The 16,640-nt window shown below is 33.7% G+C and overlaps 1 protein-coding gene across 1 annotated transcript in view; it reads right to left on the reverse strand.

Annotated features, from left to right (window-relative positions):
• The window catches only part of LOC149796563 (uncharacterized), a 114,726-nt gene that overhangs the window by 31,741 nt on the left and 66,345 nt on the right, over positions 1–16,640 (reverse strand). The window contains exons 2-5 of the mRNA XM_089961259.1: positions 5,725–5,955; positions 5,119–5,313; positions 2,289–2,429; positions 461–601 (exon numbers count right to left, since the gene is read on the reverse strand). Coding sequence (XP_089817385.1) covers positions 461–601; positions 2,289–2,429; positions 5,119–5,313; positions 5,725–5,955 — 708 coding nt within the window. The remainder of the gene's footprint in view (positions 1–460; positions 602–2,288; positions 2,430–5,118; positions 5,314–5,724; positions 5,956–16,640) is intronic.

Genomic DNA, 16,640 nt, shown 5'->3' on the forward strand with positions numbered 1-16,640 from the left:
CGTCTATCATTGAACAGCTGTTGATGCCATTAAAACACACGCCACATGGTTTATGAAAATTGTATTATCTAAAAATGCTGTTAAATATTTATTTCCATTCAGGAGACTATATACGAGTATGCGCCTATGGAATCCGACTGCTCCTATCTCTTATGTAGTAAGCCGTATGCTCTTATATCGGATCCTTAGAGGAAACAATCTATTTCACAGCATTTTAGAATAAACACACTTTTAATATTTCCCTTGAAACAAAGGCTCCATGAACATTACATCCATGTGGTTTATTTTCTTGCGGACGAAAGCAAATGTTTACATTTCAGAAACGCATTGCCTTTGTTAATAAAATCCAAATATCGATTGCAAAAAGTTTAATCGCACTAAACACAGATGTTACTTTAATAATGACAACTTACAGATTGTTCGAAAGTACAATTCCATTTTCCTATTGAATGTGACATACCCTGTTTACAAATTCCTCCCTGCCATCCAGCTTCGCAACCGAGCTTGCACTGTCCGTCAATCGCAGAACAGCTGTTGTTGCCACTAAAACACCTGCCACATGTTTCATTACATCCGTAGCCGTATGTTCCTATCTCGCAACCTAAAAAAAAAATATAGGGTAGTCACAATTTGTAATTTACCTTGAATGAAAGGCTATACGGACGTTAAAACATTTCATCACAGTCTCGTATTTGATAGTGGAAATAATATTTAAATTCCGAAAATCCGGATAGTTTGTTGAACGTAACCTGCTCCTGTATAGGTACATTGTGGTCTCACATAAAGCTATTTCAATTTTCCTAAGATTTATATCTTCTACTTTCTCATCCCATAAACTCTAGATATTAGTATGCAGTTTTCCTGCATATCAAGACAATATGGTGAATATTGAAAACAATCAGCGTTATTATCACTATATTACATGCTTTTCAAGTTTGATTTAATTGAAAGTTTTATAAGACAAAGCTAAGAAAACTAGAGAAAAATTTCAAACATATGAACATAATTTAGAAAATAAAGGGTCATTAAACATATTTCAATCAGTATAAATGCTTTCATTATTTAATTAAAGTTCTGAAAAGTATCACGGAAACCAGCTACCGTTTCACACAACTAAGCTATTAGCTAATATTTCCTGAAATATACCGATGAGAGATTACAATTATGCTTACTTGTATAAGAATTCCCATGCATATATAGCGTGACGTTTTACGATATTTAACGACAAATTTTCACAACAACGTGACACCAATAAAAAAAAAACGCCTATGTTCCAGGAATAATAGCTCTGGGAAACAAGATCACACTAGCAAAACCTAAAGCTTATTTTAAGGTACAGCTGCATATGCAGATAGGAATGCGACATTCCTGGTTAGCTTGTTCCTCCCCGCACATAGCTTCACAGTCATATTGGTATAGTTCGGTTGATGTTGATCAACTGTTATTGATGGTCACTTATTTTGTTGAAGTAGCTGTATATTCCTTTATCATGATTACCATCGAATTGCACATTTTTAATAGAGCAGGTAATTAGATCCTGTGACGTTAATTTCAGGTGTAATAATTGTCAATAATACAGGTAGGGGTTTTCCTTATTTCGTAACTTCTGGCAACCATGTTCAATTCTTATAATCTTGCATGCATTAGATTGCTTTAGTTTGCCTTATCAAATCAACCTTATACTTACTGTAGTGCATTTTAAATATTATCAAGTTTAAGAATGACACCTTAAAGATGAAATTAGTTTATTTATTAAGGAATTGACTGGTCTTTTGATCTTCATTCACATAGAGCATTATGGATCACTGAAATCGTTGTTGTTACCATTCCATAGTATATAATTCCTAAAATGTTGTATCATTCAATGTGTTTTCTCGAAGATGGTGTGCATTGCTTAAGATAGTTCCATTCATTCGCGTCTTTACCCCACTATTATGTTAAGAACATTCACTTTAAACTGAGCTACTTTTAAATAGTGCTTCAGGTATCATTTTCTCCTACAAATCCATCAAGGCTGAATTACTTTAAATAGTTTCATCTAAGAACCATCAAGGTGGAACTCATTTAAAATACATTTTAGCTTGTAGCTAAAACATAAAATGAACTGTGCACTAATCAATTTGTGCAGTATGTTACACTAAGGACGTAAAAATGCTAATATACTTTGCTTTTCACCAAAATTATCATAAAAGTAGGTTCCCATTTTTATCTTGTTTTAATTTAATAGTATGTTGGAATTACCGCTAATTTGAAATAACTTAGAAAAGCTTTAGTTAAATAAGACATACCGTCTTTACACGTTAAACCACTCCATCCTCTCTCACATCCCTTTTTACAATGTCCGGTTGTGCTATTACAACTAACGTTTCCGTTCAGACAGTTCCCACAAGTTTCATTGCATCCATAGCCAAATGTTCCTTTCTGACAATCTAAAAAAAAGAGTTTCTATCAAAAGTATTTCAAGGTTTACATATATCGACATATGTGTATCAATACGTGACGAGATATTAATAAAACACTGAATGTTCAATGAAATGGCAACATTTTACTGACGTACCTCACTGAAAACAGGCTCCTAAATATCCTTTATAGCATCATAATCGAGAAACGGATGATGTATTAGGTTTAAAGGATCATATACATGTGTATGCAGACCTGTATATCATTCGATATATATATATATATATATATATATATATATATATATATATATATATATATATATATATATATATATATATATATATATATATATATATATATATATGTATGTATGTATGTATGTATGTATGTCTACATGTGTGTGTGTGAGAGAAAGAGAGAGGAAATATGTGAATATGATGAGACTTTATTTAGAAAGAAGCAAATACAAAATATAATCCGAGTGGAAACATTTTGCATTGAGGACGATATAGTTTAAATGTTCGCTGCTTTCGATGCAATATTTAATTTTATTTTAAGATATTGATGAATTTTACGTTTTCTGACTTTATGCAGCATCAGTAAAGGTTTAATTAGAAAAAATTGATGAGACAGAAAAGAGAAATGTCCGATTGGGACTAAACGAAATGTCAGCATGCAAAGTATATACTGGTATTTATAAAAGTGTAGTTTAATCAGACTCCATGATAAATCAACAAAACTCTTCTCCCATTTCCCCACACCAGTCAGTGCTACCGTAAATGATACTAACATCAAGCAGACAATATGATAGTTCTAAGAAATGAAATACTTTTCTATTATTTTCTCAATATGTAATGTTGGATGCTTATGTTTATTTATCTTTTCCTCAGTTATATGATTATTCGCTTTGTCAAAATATGACTATAGTATATGTATATACTGGTACCTTTTTGTCAGTCCTAACTTTGTAAATAATTCGATGTAAAATTACTATGTGTATGTTTTTTGCAGTTGTTTTTGCTTTTCTTGTATGGTTGTCCAGAGTGAACCCGATAAATCTCTATCGTGATGTGTATCCTCATTCAGGGGCGCACATACGCAATTTCACTTGAAGCGTATGATTAGAAATTGATATCATTGCCCACTTGTTTTCTAACCTCTTCAGTAGAGATAGCAAGTATACACGACTTCCATGACACGCTAAATTCAAATTCTTACGTTGTGAATTTAAGGATATGTGTTGTCACTTTCAAATATAAATCATTCATCGATACCACATGTCAATGTATAATCATAACGAGAAGAAATATTAGAAGGCAAGTGCAGAAATACTAAATGTGTATTTAAGAAAGAAAACGACACTTTGAAATTGCATTTTACAAGTTCAGACGATATGATACTTTAATTGTCCAAAGATTACTTTATAAAGTCTGATCAACATAAAAGAGAGCTTCTTAGATCTAGTCATGCTCCTCGTGAATCACATATCCGAGTTCTGACAAGGAAATTTGTAACAAACATTTGTAACTATGGAAGGATAGTCTATATTTATCAAGAATGTGTAGTACCTAGAATTTTAACTCTAAAGAGAATTTGAAAATGTTAACATATTTTCAAGCTGAGATACTATGACATGTTCCATTAATCTACTTTCGAGGATAAGATATTATCAAGGTCGTTTCTATATCGAATCAACAATAAGCAGTTTGAATCAATGTTTTATCCACGTCTTTTGAAACAGATGGTGCATTTTAATTATGTGGTATCTCGATGTATTAATGCTCTCTATCTTAAGCCACCTGATATATAACAAAATAAGTTTGGTCAAAAAAGTAATATCGCTCCCTCATAAACAAAACATAAGAGCATTCAAAATGAAGTGAAGAGTGATGTTGGCAAAACCTTTGTATACGGAACATTTTGTCCCGACTTGTTTGCGAATTGGTTGAAGTTTTCCACTGGAATGACTCACATATGTGAATACGTTCGGAGACATCATAGATTGCATTAGTATTGTACATCAGAACAATCAAGACTATTGTAAATCATTGAAATATTCCTTAATTTGATCTTGTGATAAACACGTAGGATTATTTGGGATTGTAGGGAAATAAATAACTTGTTCATTTTACTTAAAGTGTTGGTTTCGCTTATTTATGTTATTTAATATATGAACTGGAGTCATAGCGATGTTACGGTTATCAATGTTTGGCAAACAATATAAACCGAACTGTGCCTTCAGTGTGTATGATTGCTAAGCTCTGGGGTTTCACCTTTGCACTAAAGATGAAGTCTTTATAAAATGTAGCCTCTATATACCCCGCATGTACTTCTTTAAATTTAATATTTTTATTGCATGTCACGTTTCCCGGTCAAGGCAACATGGCTTTTCTTCTTATAATCTAAGAAAATGAAAATGAAATGTCTAAATGTTGCAAGAAACAATACAAGTCTCTTTGGTGGAGGAATACAAAATAGCAAAGTAAATTGCATCTACGTTATATATATATATATATATATATATATATATATATATATATATATATATATATATATATATATATATATATATATATATATATATATATATATATTACATTCGCATTGAAATTGATTATTCGAACAACGACTATATGAATACCAAGCATTAAATGTATTGTCCTTCCATTATCAATAAAGATATAACTGTGTACATGTCTGTGTCAATACACTTACCACCATCGACCACAACCTCACAAATAGTAAGAATGCTCTCTTTTTGTCGTATCACTGATACAAACCGGGCTAAAGAACCATTTACTCGAAATGTGTGTGTAGTGCTGCCTGGCTGTGTTTCTATTAACGGTTGATTCGCAGTCCACGGCTTCGTAGCATTGCCGATATATACCTTAAAACCGAGAAGTTGATCACCTAAAGTAGAAATAATCCTTTTAGAATAATTATTCAGATGTTTTTCGCAAAGCATATGGTTACTTTAAGACATATAAACTTATGCAAAGTTGAGTTATATGCAAATGTTTTGTTTAATAAAATGTTCTCACTGCTTATACATATATGTTATAAAGTTCTTTAAGACGGTTGATTCCTGTATGAGAAAACTAACGTGCATACTCATGTCTGCACAAAGAGAGTGTATATATTGCTTCACTGTTTGTTATCTTCATTTTTCATGATCTAAATATATCTAAATGTAAAACTACGAAATGAATGTCGGTACCTTCCTTACGGTCGACTTTTGGGCTTGATATTATGTTGCTTTGTTAAACTAGTCATTGAAACAAGAGAATATGCATCTGCATTCTAATAGCGAAAGAAACTTACCAATATCACTTCTTTCGTAAACCATTACGGTCTTTACAATAACCAGGAAGCCAATATCCACCTCCCATGTATGGTTGTCCAAACGACGTTCTGTTGCACTACAGGTCTTGGATTCATCTGCATTACCTTGACTTGTATTACCATCTACAGCCTTATCAGCCGTCCAGTTGAAATTGTTCCAGGTCAATGTTGACGACTGATAAGCAGATTTATTGACAGCGAAATTGAAACCTAAAACAAACAACATTATTATTCGTACAGTTGAAGATAAAATGCATACAAATAGACATACATACATACATACATACATACATACATACATACATACATACATACATACATACATACATACATACATACATACATACATGCATGCATACATACATACATACATACATACATACATACATACATACATACATAGAATTTGAGCACTTTGTATTTCCAGAGAATAGTCAATTGATTTAAATAACTTGAATAAATAAATTCCCAACCAAATGAAAACTGGGCACAACAATAACCCCACTGATTCTACACAGATCTTACAGCACGAATAAATATTTTTCCAAGTAATAAGATTATATAAACTTCTTCCTGACCTCAGGTCACAATTATAATTTTCTACAAAAAAATATTACCTAATGAAATTTTCCTTTTCTAAGACTCCAAATATGTACAATGTAAAATCATTTTTATAGTTGGAAGGTTTGACAATTACACATAAGGGTCTTTTTCATTTAAAGTTTGTTTAAAATCACATTGTTTGACATGATTTATCAGATTAACCCACCCTAATTTATATCCAGGTTTGTTGCAGATTATATTTCTGTTTCTTTTTCCTTCAAATTATACTACCAGTTGACGTCAACGCTAAGTACGCTTTTATAAGTTATTATCCTGTCTCCAGTATAAATGTTTCTTAGATTGTATTGGGTCTTTTTCTCATTGATATTAACTTCTCTTGTATCGTTGTCAAACTGAAAACATTTAGTTTATACTTGTGTATATAAACTAAAGTACACAATGAACATTTGGCTTGGATGCCATCATAAATGAACCGACGATATAATGCAAGCGTAAAATCAAGATTTCCTTGGCAGTGAAAAGACCTGAAAGACAGCTAAGTGAGATTATATTCAGTGAACCAGTTGTTCATAAATAAAATCCAAGCTTTCATTCAGTCCAACAGATAAACATCAGTCGGAACAAAACATTTCTGAAACTTACTTTCCCCAAACAGTAAATGCACATTTGTTTCTGATATGTGGACAGCAAACATAAATGTTAACCAGAAAATGAACATTTGTGAATGGCTGTAGCTCATATTTATTGAGAACTAAATCTTCATTTCAATTAGGCTGGATCCGTGGTACAAATATATGCATATTGATCAAAATGTGGTAATAGATTCACTATTAGGAGAGTGTTATGATGTCGCCAAATACATTTGGGAAGTGTAGCGCACGTAACAATTGTCGACATTTGAAGTTATCATCATATAATAAAGACACATCTCTACAGCCAAATACCTTTATACAAACAGTCGAAAGAAATGACAGATTAAGACTAGTTCTCAACAACCATAAAATGATGTGACAGGGGTGTATTGTACGTATCCTCAAACTTTGTCATAATGTATGTGTGCACGTTGAACAACCCATCAATAAAGAACATGGACTTTAAAGAGTCTGATATGTTTCACTTGTCATCGACACAGAAAAATATTCCTAATATGTGTCTTATTCTTTCATAATTATTTTAAAAAAAACTATTTAGACGAACAAGATTTTTTGACAGATATATATATATATATATATATATATATATATATATATATATATATATATATATATATATATGACACGTTTTCTGATAGGTGGACGGAAACAAAAATTAAACACAATATTGATAAACATAACACGGTTTCAAATCAACCAAGTTTAATCGATCCCAAATATAATATTTTGTCATTTGCTATAAACAATAAATGTAACAGATGTGTATTTGTCCGTGCGTGCGTTCGTGTAACGACGGTTACACGTGAGTTCTTTCAAGCTGCTTGTTCATACACAATCATACAAAAGAACAAAATATTTAAATGGATGAATAGACGGGGGAGCCATTAACAGCTAGGGTGGCTGCCTGTGACTATTTCATGACTTCGATAACTAGCTATGCTTTGAGTCAATAAGGACGAAAATATGCCTTACATTCAGTTGAATTGATTATGCTTCAGTTCCATCAAACAAGCAATACTTCTGCAAAGTAGCAATCATGACCTATTACCGGAGTTTCTAGATTATCGTAATTGTGCATATTTTTGTAGAAATAGTTTTGCAGTACAATCTTTCTTGGTCAGCGTGACGCATGAATTTAAATTTAAATACAGTCCATTCGATAACGGTCCTACATATATGTCATTGCAGGGTTAAGTGTGGAAATGACAGGGTCGATACAAGCCAGAGAACACCTTGTGCATTTGACATAGGTGTTCTTGAATAATATTTTCTAAAATATCTATTGATAAAGCAGGACTAGAAAGGAACGTTCTGATTTCTATGGGAGTGTTACATCTTTTATGGTTAGAGACAGTAATTCTGCCTGGCTACGCTAATCGAAAGGACGTGTCTCACAGACGAAATTCATAGTGGGCTTGAAGTAATCTCCATCGCGATAGCAGATAATCTGAGACAAGCTTACACAGAGAGAATTTGATCTACATAATAAGCGTATTCTCGCTCAAACACAAGGTTAGTCAGGGGCCCCGAGTGGCCGAGTGGTCTAAAGCGCTCTTCGTTACGGATCACTGCCATCTCACCTCTGTCTGCGGCGGTTCGAGTCTAAGATTCAGCCAATGTGGGCATGTGAGAAAGCCTGCCAGTAGCTTCTCGTGGGTCGGTGGTTCTTTCCGGGGTTTTCCGGGTTCTTCCTCCACCATTAATACTGGCCGCCATGTATAGCCTATCGTGCTGAAAAGTGGCGTTAAACCCCACAACAACAACAACAACAAGGTTAGTCTGAATTGCATACAGTATTATCACTGATGTATGTTTGTTATTATTAATTCGATGTATTCATTTACATTAGCATTTCTTGAATTTTTCTTGAATTTAGAAGTCAATTGTTTACATGCGTTTTCTCTTGAATATTATATGATTCATGTATTACACGAAATCGATAAAACTTCATTCAGATGTATTATCAGGATGTTATGCTTTTATTTTGGTAAGAATTGTGAGAAATAAATTATCTGTCTTAATTAATTTGTATCATGTATGCTGACAACAGATTTGTATATGTCTTGAAATGTATGTCGATGAATCGCTAATTAACAAGGAAATTTAGTTAAGAGTGCAATCCATTAATTAGTTTGTGTAATAAAGGTGGGCATTCTTTTCAAAGGAGAATCGACTGTGTTAATATGAAGTGTGCCGACAGGCAAAGCGCAGTCAGTAATTTATAGTCATAGTGGGGTGGGTGGTTTATTTATAATGTGTAATTATGTAACGATTCTGAAGGGCATTAAATATGATGGTACGTTTATATATCAGTTTGAATTTGATAACTGGCCACATCTTATTTCAGTTGAATTACGATGGACGATATCACAAGTAAAAGAGAGTAGGAATATTAATTGATCCTGGAGACGAAAATTCTGACACGTATTTAGTTTGGATATTATATTTTTCGAAGGAAACACTAGCTCGATACCTGTATTGCACAGTGCGAAAGGGGGCATTCTACAAGCAAGACATTTGAAGACCCGAATAGGCTATAGAGAGAGAGAGACAGACAGACAGACAGACAGACAGACACGCACATAAACAGAGTTGACAGACAGACAGACGAACAAATGCAGATACTGAGTGAAACAGAGAGAGAGAGACATAGAGAGAGAGAAGAAAGACACAAAATACGGCAACGCCGACCTATCACCAACAATCATTTGGAAAGACTGCATTTACCCAAATTTGAGTCTGATCTGTCACTCAATTACATGATGAAATTGGTTTGACTCGTGTATCAGAACGGCTAAATGAACTTAGCATACATTTTTGACTTTTTCTAAGAGAAGTGAATCATTCAAATATCATGTTTAATTTAATTGCATTTATTAATTGATTAAATTGTTATTTTTTACATAAAGGGGCTCTTGTTTTTTTTATATATTTCTTCTCAGATCTGTACTTTTCCAGCCATAAATTTCATATTTAACTTATTGCTTACTCGATCTGGGCAATAACACCGTTGTCAATCATCTGCTACATTTCGTTTTTGCGATGATGTACACAATACCATTTATAGAAAGTGTAAATGAAAGACTTTCATCAACCTGAAAAAGTAAAAGCCGCGTAATTATTGAGACATCGGTGACATTACTATAGGTATTGAAATACACATTTCTGAACATGTGCTCGCCTTTTCATAAGAATAGAAGGGTTATATTTTATAATGAACACCGATTAGTTGATAATAATAATAATAATAATAATAATAATAATAATTTGAACTGATGTTTTGCTCTATACTGTTTATATATGACATGGGATGGAAACTAGAGATATGAAGATAACAAAATATCAATTAGATTTATGAATTTCGTGGTTATTGTGGATAATATAATTCGTTTCTTCTTCATTCATTGTATGTATAATGTAATTGAATGTCAAATTCCGGTTACACTTGTGCTAATGATCACAGCGACCAATCTTCACTACTATTCTAATATATTTCACTACATCCTATTATGATGTCATCGTGATTTTCAATGAAAACTTACGTGTTTAAGAACAAGAGGGGTTTCATTATGTCCACTTTTAAACAAGCATCCATCCACTGAATACTGAATGCACAAGAAAAATCCCATTAAATGTACAAAGTAATTGCCACTTAATTGTCATTGCATGTTGATCACTTGTATGTGTGTCCAAATGTCACGTGATACTCATGTGGAGCTAGAGTCTCGTACGGATTGAAGTGCGCTAAGAGCTCCAATGGGAACAAAACACTAGCCATACATACTACTCTTGTAGAAACAAATCCCGCGGAGTGTATTTATTCAGGCACCGATCAATACACACACTGCGACCTATTGTGTTTTCGATCAGTAACCAGATCTCAGCGTGTTTTCTATTTGAAATGTTCTGTCTGTATATCTGCGCTTTGTGCCCTTAACTGTCTCTAATGTTCCATTTCTACCAACACAGTGTCAAACGCATCCACTATGATTTTGTCATATCCATTGCAACTAAATACAGTGTACCGATTGAGGTCAGACTGCTTTGTGCGGCCGCAAGTAATTCCGAATAGACGCGTATTTGTGAATACTGTCGCATTGAAATTAATTTTCTAGCACCACCAGTGATACCAGTTACTATTGATATAGCGCAGATAATAAGACCGATGTGTGACTACAATGGATAATGTTGTCATGATTCCAGTCACACGAAGACCAACAATTGCAGCTGCATCAAGACAGCTGATGAAGTAACACCTAATTCGCACGTGTGTATTCGCAATCGGTGCGGTTCGTTTGGTAATTTCATATCAAAGCTGTTGTTCCGCTTCGATTATTATTTTTCACTCCTGCAAGAATGAGGCTCCATCATAGTTCTTCTATTAATAATAAAATCACGTATTTTTAATTGCACGACAGAAAAGCCTTGTCCTGCCATATCATCTTGGGTTGACGCAATACGCACATGCACTTCCAACCAATAATTTCTTTTTACTGGCACAAATGGCATATACGGTTATTAAAAAGTATGTGTGCTTTGGGAATACTGCGTCTTAGTTATCTGGCATTACGATTGTTTAAAAACACACTGATTACACCTACACCTTTTAATCAAACTATCGTTTTTGCCCAATAATTGTTACTGGAACAAGTGTTTCTTTTACAAATAACCGTGAAGATCGTTTTTGTATCCACTGAGTCAATGTTGATCAAAATATTAGTTGGTAAATTTAATTCAGCTGGATACATCGGTGAATGCCACTTGTTCATTCTAGAAACAGTCCCGGAGTGTTTTTACAACTGGTTATGAGGTCAGTCATGAGCATTTGCACATGTTGGTGCGAACATTCCAAGCTAACCTCGAGTCGATACATCAGGTTTGGTTCCAAATGGCAATTTCTACTGGACCATTAACGAAACTGAACGTCAGTTCATTCCTGGCTTTGGTGTCGTCGTGCCAACGCAGATATTACTTGAGAAGTGGAGCAAACGTATTATTCATGTTAACATCTGCTGCCAGATGGATCACTGTGTTAGATTCCATTACTTATATAATACGATAAAGTATAAACATTAATATAAACAGCAAAGACGATTACGTATCCTTTAAGATAAATTTTGTGTCCATCGAACTGAATTTCATCTCCGGTTATTTATGATGATGATATTTCAACTGTGAAAAAGTTAATGATGTCACTATCCGGTCTCATAATAAATGATATTAGTGATATAAATTCAGAATCATGATGCCGCTTATCATTTATTAATATTTCCATTAGAGACCACGTGCTTTGCTTCCTGTGATGATAAACAAGGTTGATCCGGACTTATGCACCTTTAAAATGTGAGGTTTAGGTCTACCAAAAACATTTACGAAGGTACAGAAAACAAATCGTCGATTTTCTAAGATTTATCTTAAACTGGATTTTCTTCTTCTTAGAATTGCATTCCTGCAAATTTCGCGCTAAACGTTACTAAGCGAGGTGAGGGCACTTTAACGATCTGCTGATCCATATATTGCTTCCTTTCACCCTAAATCCTTTTATCACAAAGTTGCCTTTGAGCTTGACAATAATATGTTGTATATCCACATCAGATTTTTAAGGTTTACCAGTTTGATCTTCCAAAATCATAAGCTCACCTGAATCGACACTAAAAACAACATGATCAGTAGTCTTAGACAAATCCGATTTGGTGGCAAATGAACTTAAATCCACATCAGCACGGTGTAGTCGAGCTGTGTAATGTGCGTAAATGCGTATAATATGAAACGTGCTTTTATGTCAACTCAATAAGTGCTTGCGGAGTTGGTTAACTCTCCAATGCACGCACCACCATCAAACTTAGTTTGCACTGAGGTAAAGAATTACCAAGAGGTCTAACCACGCATGCGACCCAACGAGTAATAGGGGCATGTTAATAAAGCTAGACTGACGATACCAGTTTCACGTCTGCATGCGACTACCTATGCAAGATCAGCTCACATACAACCGGCATGAAAATATTTTATTTTGCCATCGCGAGTAAATCAAGGTTAGTCAAGAGATGAGTCAATGTGGTATGAAATGCCCACTGAACTTAGACACAAAGACAAATTAATCTCGTTCAAGAGTGCTCTCAAAACGTCATTATTTCGACTGCAAGAACAAACTTAAAGACGTAATAATGTTTCCTACTTTAAGTATTCTCAGCAAGTTTTGTATGGTTTTTAATCTTATGCTGTTTGTGTTTGTAATCAAATCATTATATATCTTTTATGTTATAGATGTTGTCTAATGTTGTAAAGCGCGTAGAACTTCTAAAGATTAGGCGCTATATAAAGTCCTGATTATTATTATTATTATTATTATTATTATAATATATATATATATATATATATATATATATATATATATATATATATATATATATATATATATACCGAGTGATGCGTAGAAATATATTAGTAATTAATGATTAAACTCGGTCCCTTGTTCTGTTTTGTTATTTAAAGGTTTAAATGTGTTTCCGGCATATGATTAAATGTTCATAAGGATGAATTTCCGACAGGCTCAAAATCAACATTGAGACAATTTGTCTTCAATAACAAGAACTAGAACGTGATGTCGATGAGTATTGACGGGTATTAGATATTCGACATGGGAAGTACACTTACAGCTGATAATAATGTCACAAAGATTCAAGTTGGTACTAGGTATGGACAAAGGATAAAACTTGAAATCAAACATAAAAGTGTTACAATATTAATTTAAGGGATCATATACAACTATTCGCCTCAGGAGGACGTTGTGAAGAATATGAGAAGGTTGTATTAAATGTTCTGTGTATGATACAATGGACCATTATGCAAGTACATTAACAGGGTAACATTCTAAAGTGAGAGTAACATTAAGATATGCTGTTTCAAACGTTTCTAACTGTAGTTTTCAGTGTTAGAAAGAAACGTAATAATAGTTAATACTTTGTATCTTAAAAAAATTCTGAAAGGCATCTTGGACGAAAATTGACAATAACCTGCACAAGTAATCTAATCCTTAAGAAAGTGTATGCATAATCAAAGCAAATGACATCTTATCATTTACATATTTATATATTTCACGAATAATATTCCCTGGTAGCATTAATACGTTATGAAGAAGTCTGCGTGTACTGGTCTCAACTTTACTGTATAAGTGGATGAGTACTTTTCATATGTTTTCCTGTAGTAAATTGATTACCAAAGCAGTTATAGCCTGTTTGGTTCATTTTGACGGCTGGTAAGTAATTGCAAATTAGAGATCAAGTATAGAAGAGTTTCAAACGACCTAAGCAAATCTGGGCTTGATGTAGGTCAAGGGTATATAGCTTAGTCGAAGAGTAATTATTAGCCAGTAAGCCTAGATTGGGACAATTGGAAGCGAAATGAACACTCCACAAAGAATAAGAATAAACAAGAATCCATCACTAGTATTATATATGTTAAAACCACATACGTGTATAACTCTTGGTAAACATTGAGACTTGAAGATGGCTTCACTAAGGGTAAAATGTAGAATTAAACAGTTGGAGTAGTTGTATATTATCCAAGGCTCTAAATCCAGGCACTAAACTAAAATGCATAACATCGGATTTATAACATCTGTATACTTCATAAAAAGGCCCATTAGTGTAACATTGCTGCTACCTGTCAATACCCAGCGGTATTTACCAGAGTCAAATACAAATATTCACCGCTTCCTTAAATCGTCAATGCATACCCGTGGTCGAATAATTAGTTTTATATACGTCGAAATACAACTGGCAATGAACGTTGACCGCGTACAATATGTTGGCGCTTCCAAGATATTACTTTTTAATCCGTTTAAGGAATGAAATAAAGGTGGAGGCAAGACATCTTCACATAAATCCAGGTGACGTGGAAAGGTTCATTGAAAATGAGAAAAAGCACAATACAAAAGGGACACGCTACGAGATGAAAAAATGTTCAGCGATGACAATGGGCGGTAAAGAGAGAGCCTAGGACAATATAAAATACCCATCCACACATATTAAATGACTATGTTAGTGAACCTTTTGTTTCTATGTGTAAATATGACGGCTAGATATAGCTCTCATTCAAAAGAATTGTTTACAAATAACTTCGGTAGCCACCACCAAAATTCAAAGACTCCAAAATGGCAAGAAACAATGGAGAGAGAGAACACGTCACACTACCATTTGATACAATGTATCAATCAGCAGGTTCATGAACATTTTCTGTTTCACTTAACATATGCACTTTTAGTTACACAGAATACCATTCATTTAGTTCATACTTGAAATCTCATGAAGCATAGCGATTTCAAAGTGAATAGCAATTCTTATTTTCAGACAATATACAAGACCAATAAGACAGAATACCCTGGGAACGTTGATACATGTTGCTGCTAGAAACGCGGGTCTTCAGAATAGTTTCACGACTCATTCTATCAGGAAACAACAAAAAGACCAACCACACTCTCAACAGCCTGAGTGTCTCCAAATAAAATCATACAGCCCATTTTACATAAAAAAGTATGTCATCAAAGACGGCATACGACTCTAAACTAAGTGCACATGAGCGGAAGGAGTATTCTTCAATCATGGTGCACACCACTATTCCAAATATACACCCCAACCCCGCATATGTTTCATTGGATAAGACAGCATCATCTAAAGACGACAAAGTCGCCCACAATGACTACATTCAAGGAATTTGTTTCTGGAGCATCTTTTCATAAATGTACTTTCAGTTTCCATTAATGCGTTGTGTCGTATTTTTTTAATATGAATATTTGTGTCTCGTATCAATATTTCGTTGTTTATCTTTGGCTATATAATATTATCTTCTCTTTTGCAAGCTAAGTATTGTTTACGCGCGTGTTCATAATAGTAAAATAGTGCACATCAATGTGTGGTGCTCATATTTTATTCATAAACTGAACATCAAGTAAAATATGAAACAGAACAAAATAATGGCATTGTTCCAATTATATTATTCCTTCAATATTGCATTACGATTACTATGTTTGTTGTATGAAGTGCATAATGAAACTGTTATTGAGTATTTAAAACAATATTGGTTCGTGCATGTGGTGTTGGATGCTCGAGCTTGCTTCAAGTCGCTGTATTTAGAAAGGCTGACTCAAAACAGCTTTATCTGCTCTCCCACTACGATGAACAATAATTTACAGCATCTCATTGTATTAAATAGCCATGTGACAAAGCAGACAAACAAAACTAATTCCTTTCCTAGATTTCATGAGCAAGTCATGTTTTTCTAAGACTTAGTATATTAAAGGAAATTTGAATTTAAAATTTAGCTTTGCAAGGCACATATTGTAGACAAATCTTAATCGATAGTGAAGCAAGATTTTAAGGGGTTTTAATTCTTTCAGCATAGATATTATTTCTTCTCTAAAAATTGAATGTGTATCCTCAACGTCCTGGAGACAGTACCAGAGCTGCAACATTATATCCGTATTTTTAACCGTCTTTATTTCAAGAAGTATGATCAAAATGCGAGGTTAGTATTTCTTTCCAATCTGCCTGCAGAATCTAATGATTGGAAAAGAATTTTGTGATTTGACAGAGAAAATATTATTAGATGGGACTCAAGAACAACGTTTGTATTTTGGGAATGGATAATGCTGAAGTATTGGTACGATTGATTTTTCCACCT

Source organism: Sinohyriopsis cumingii, chromosome 6 (genome assembly GCF_028554795.1).
Source record: "Sinohyriopsis cumingii isolate HCF-2022 chromosome 6, ASM2855479v2, whole genome shotgun sequence".
In the NCBI taxonomy this organism is placed as follows: Eukaryota; Metazoa; Mollusca; class Bivalvia; order Unionida; family Unionidae; genus Sinohyriopsis; species Sinohyriopsis cumingii.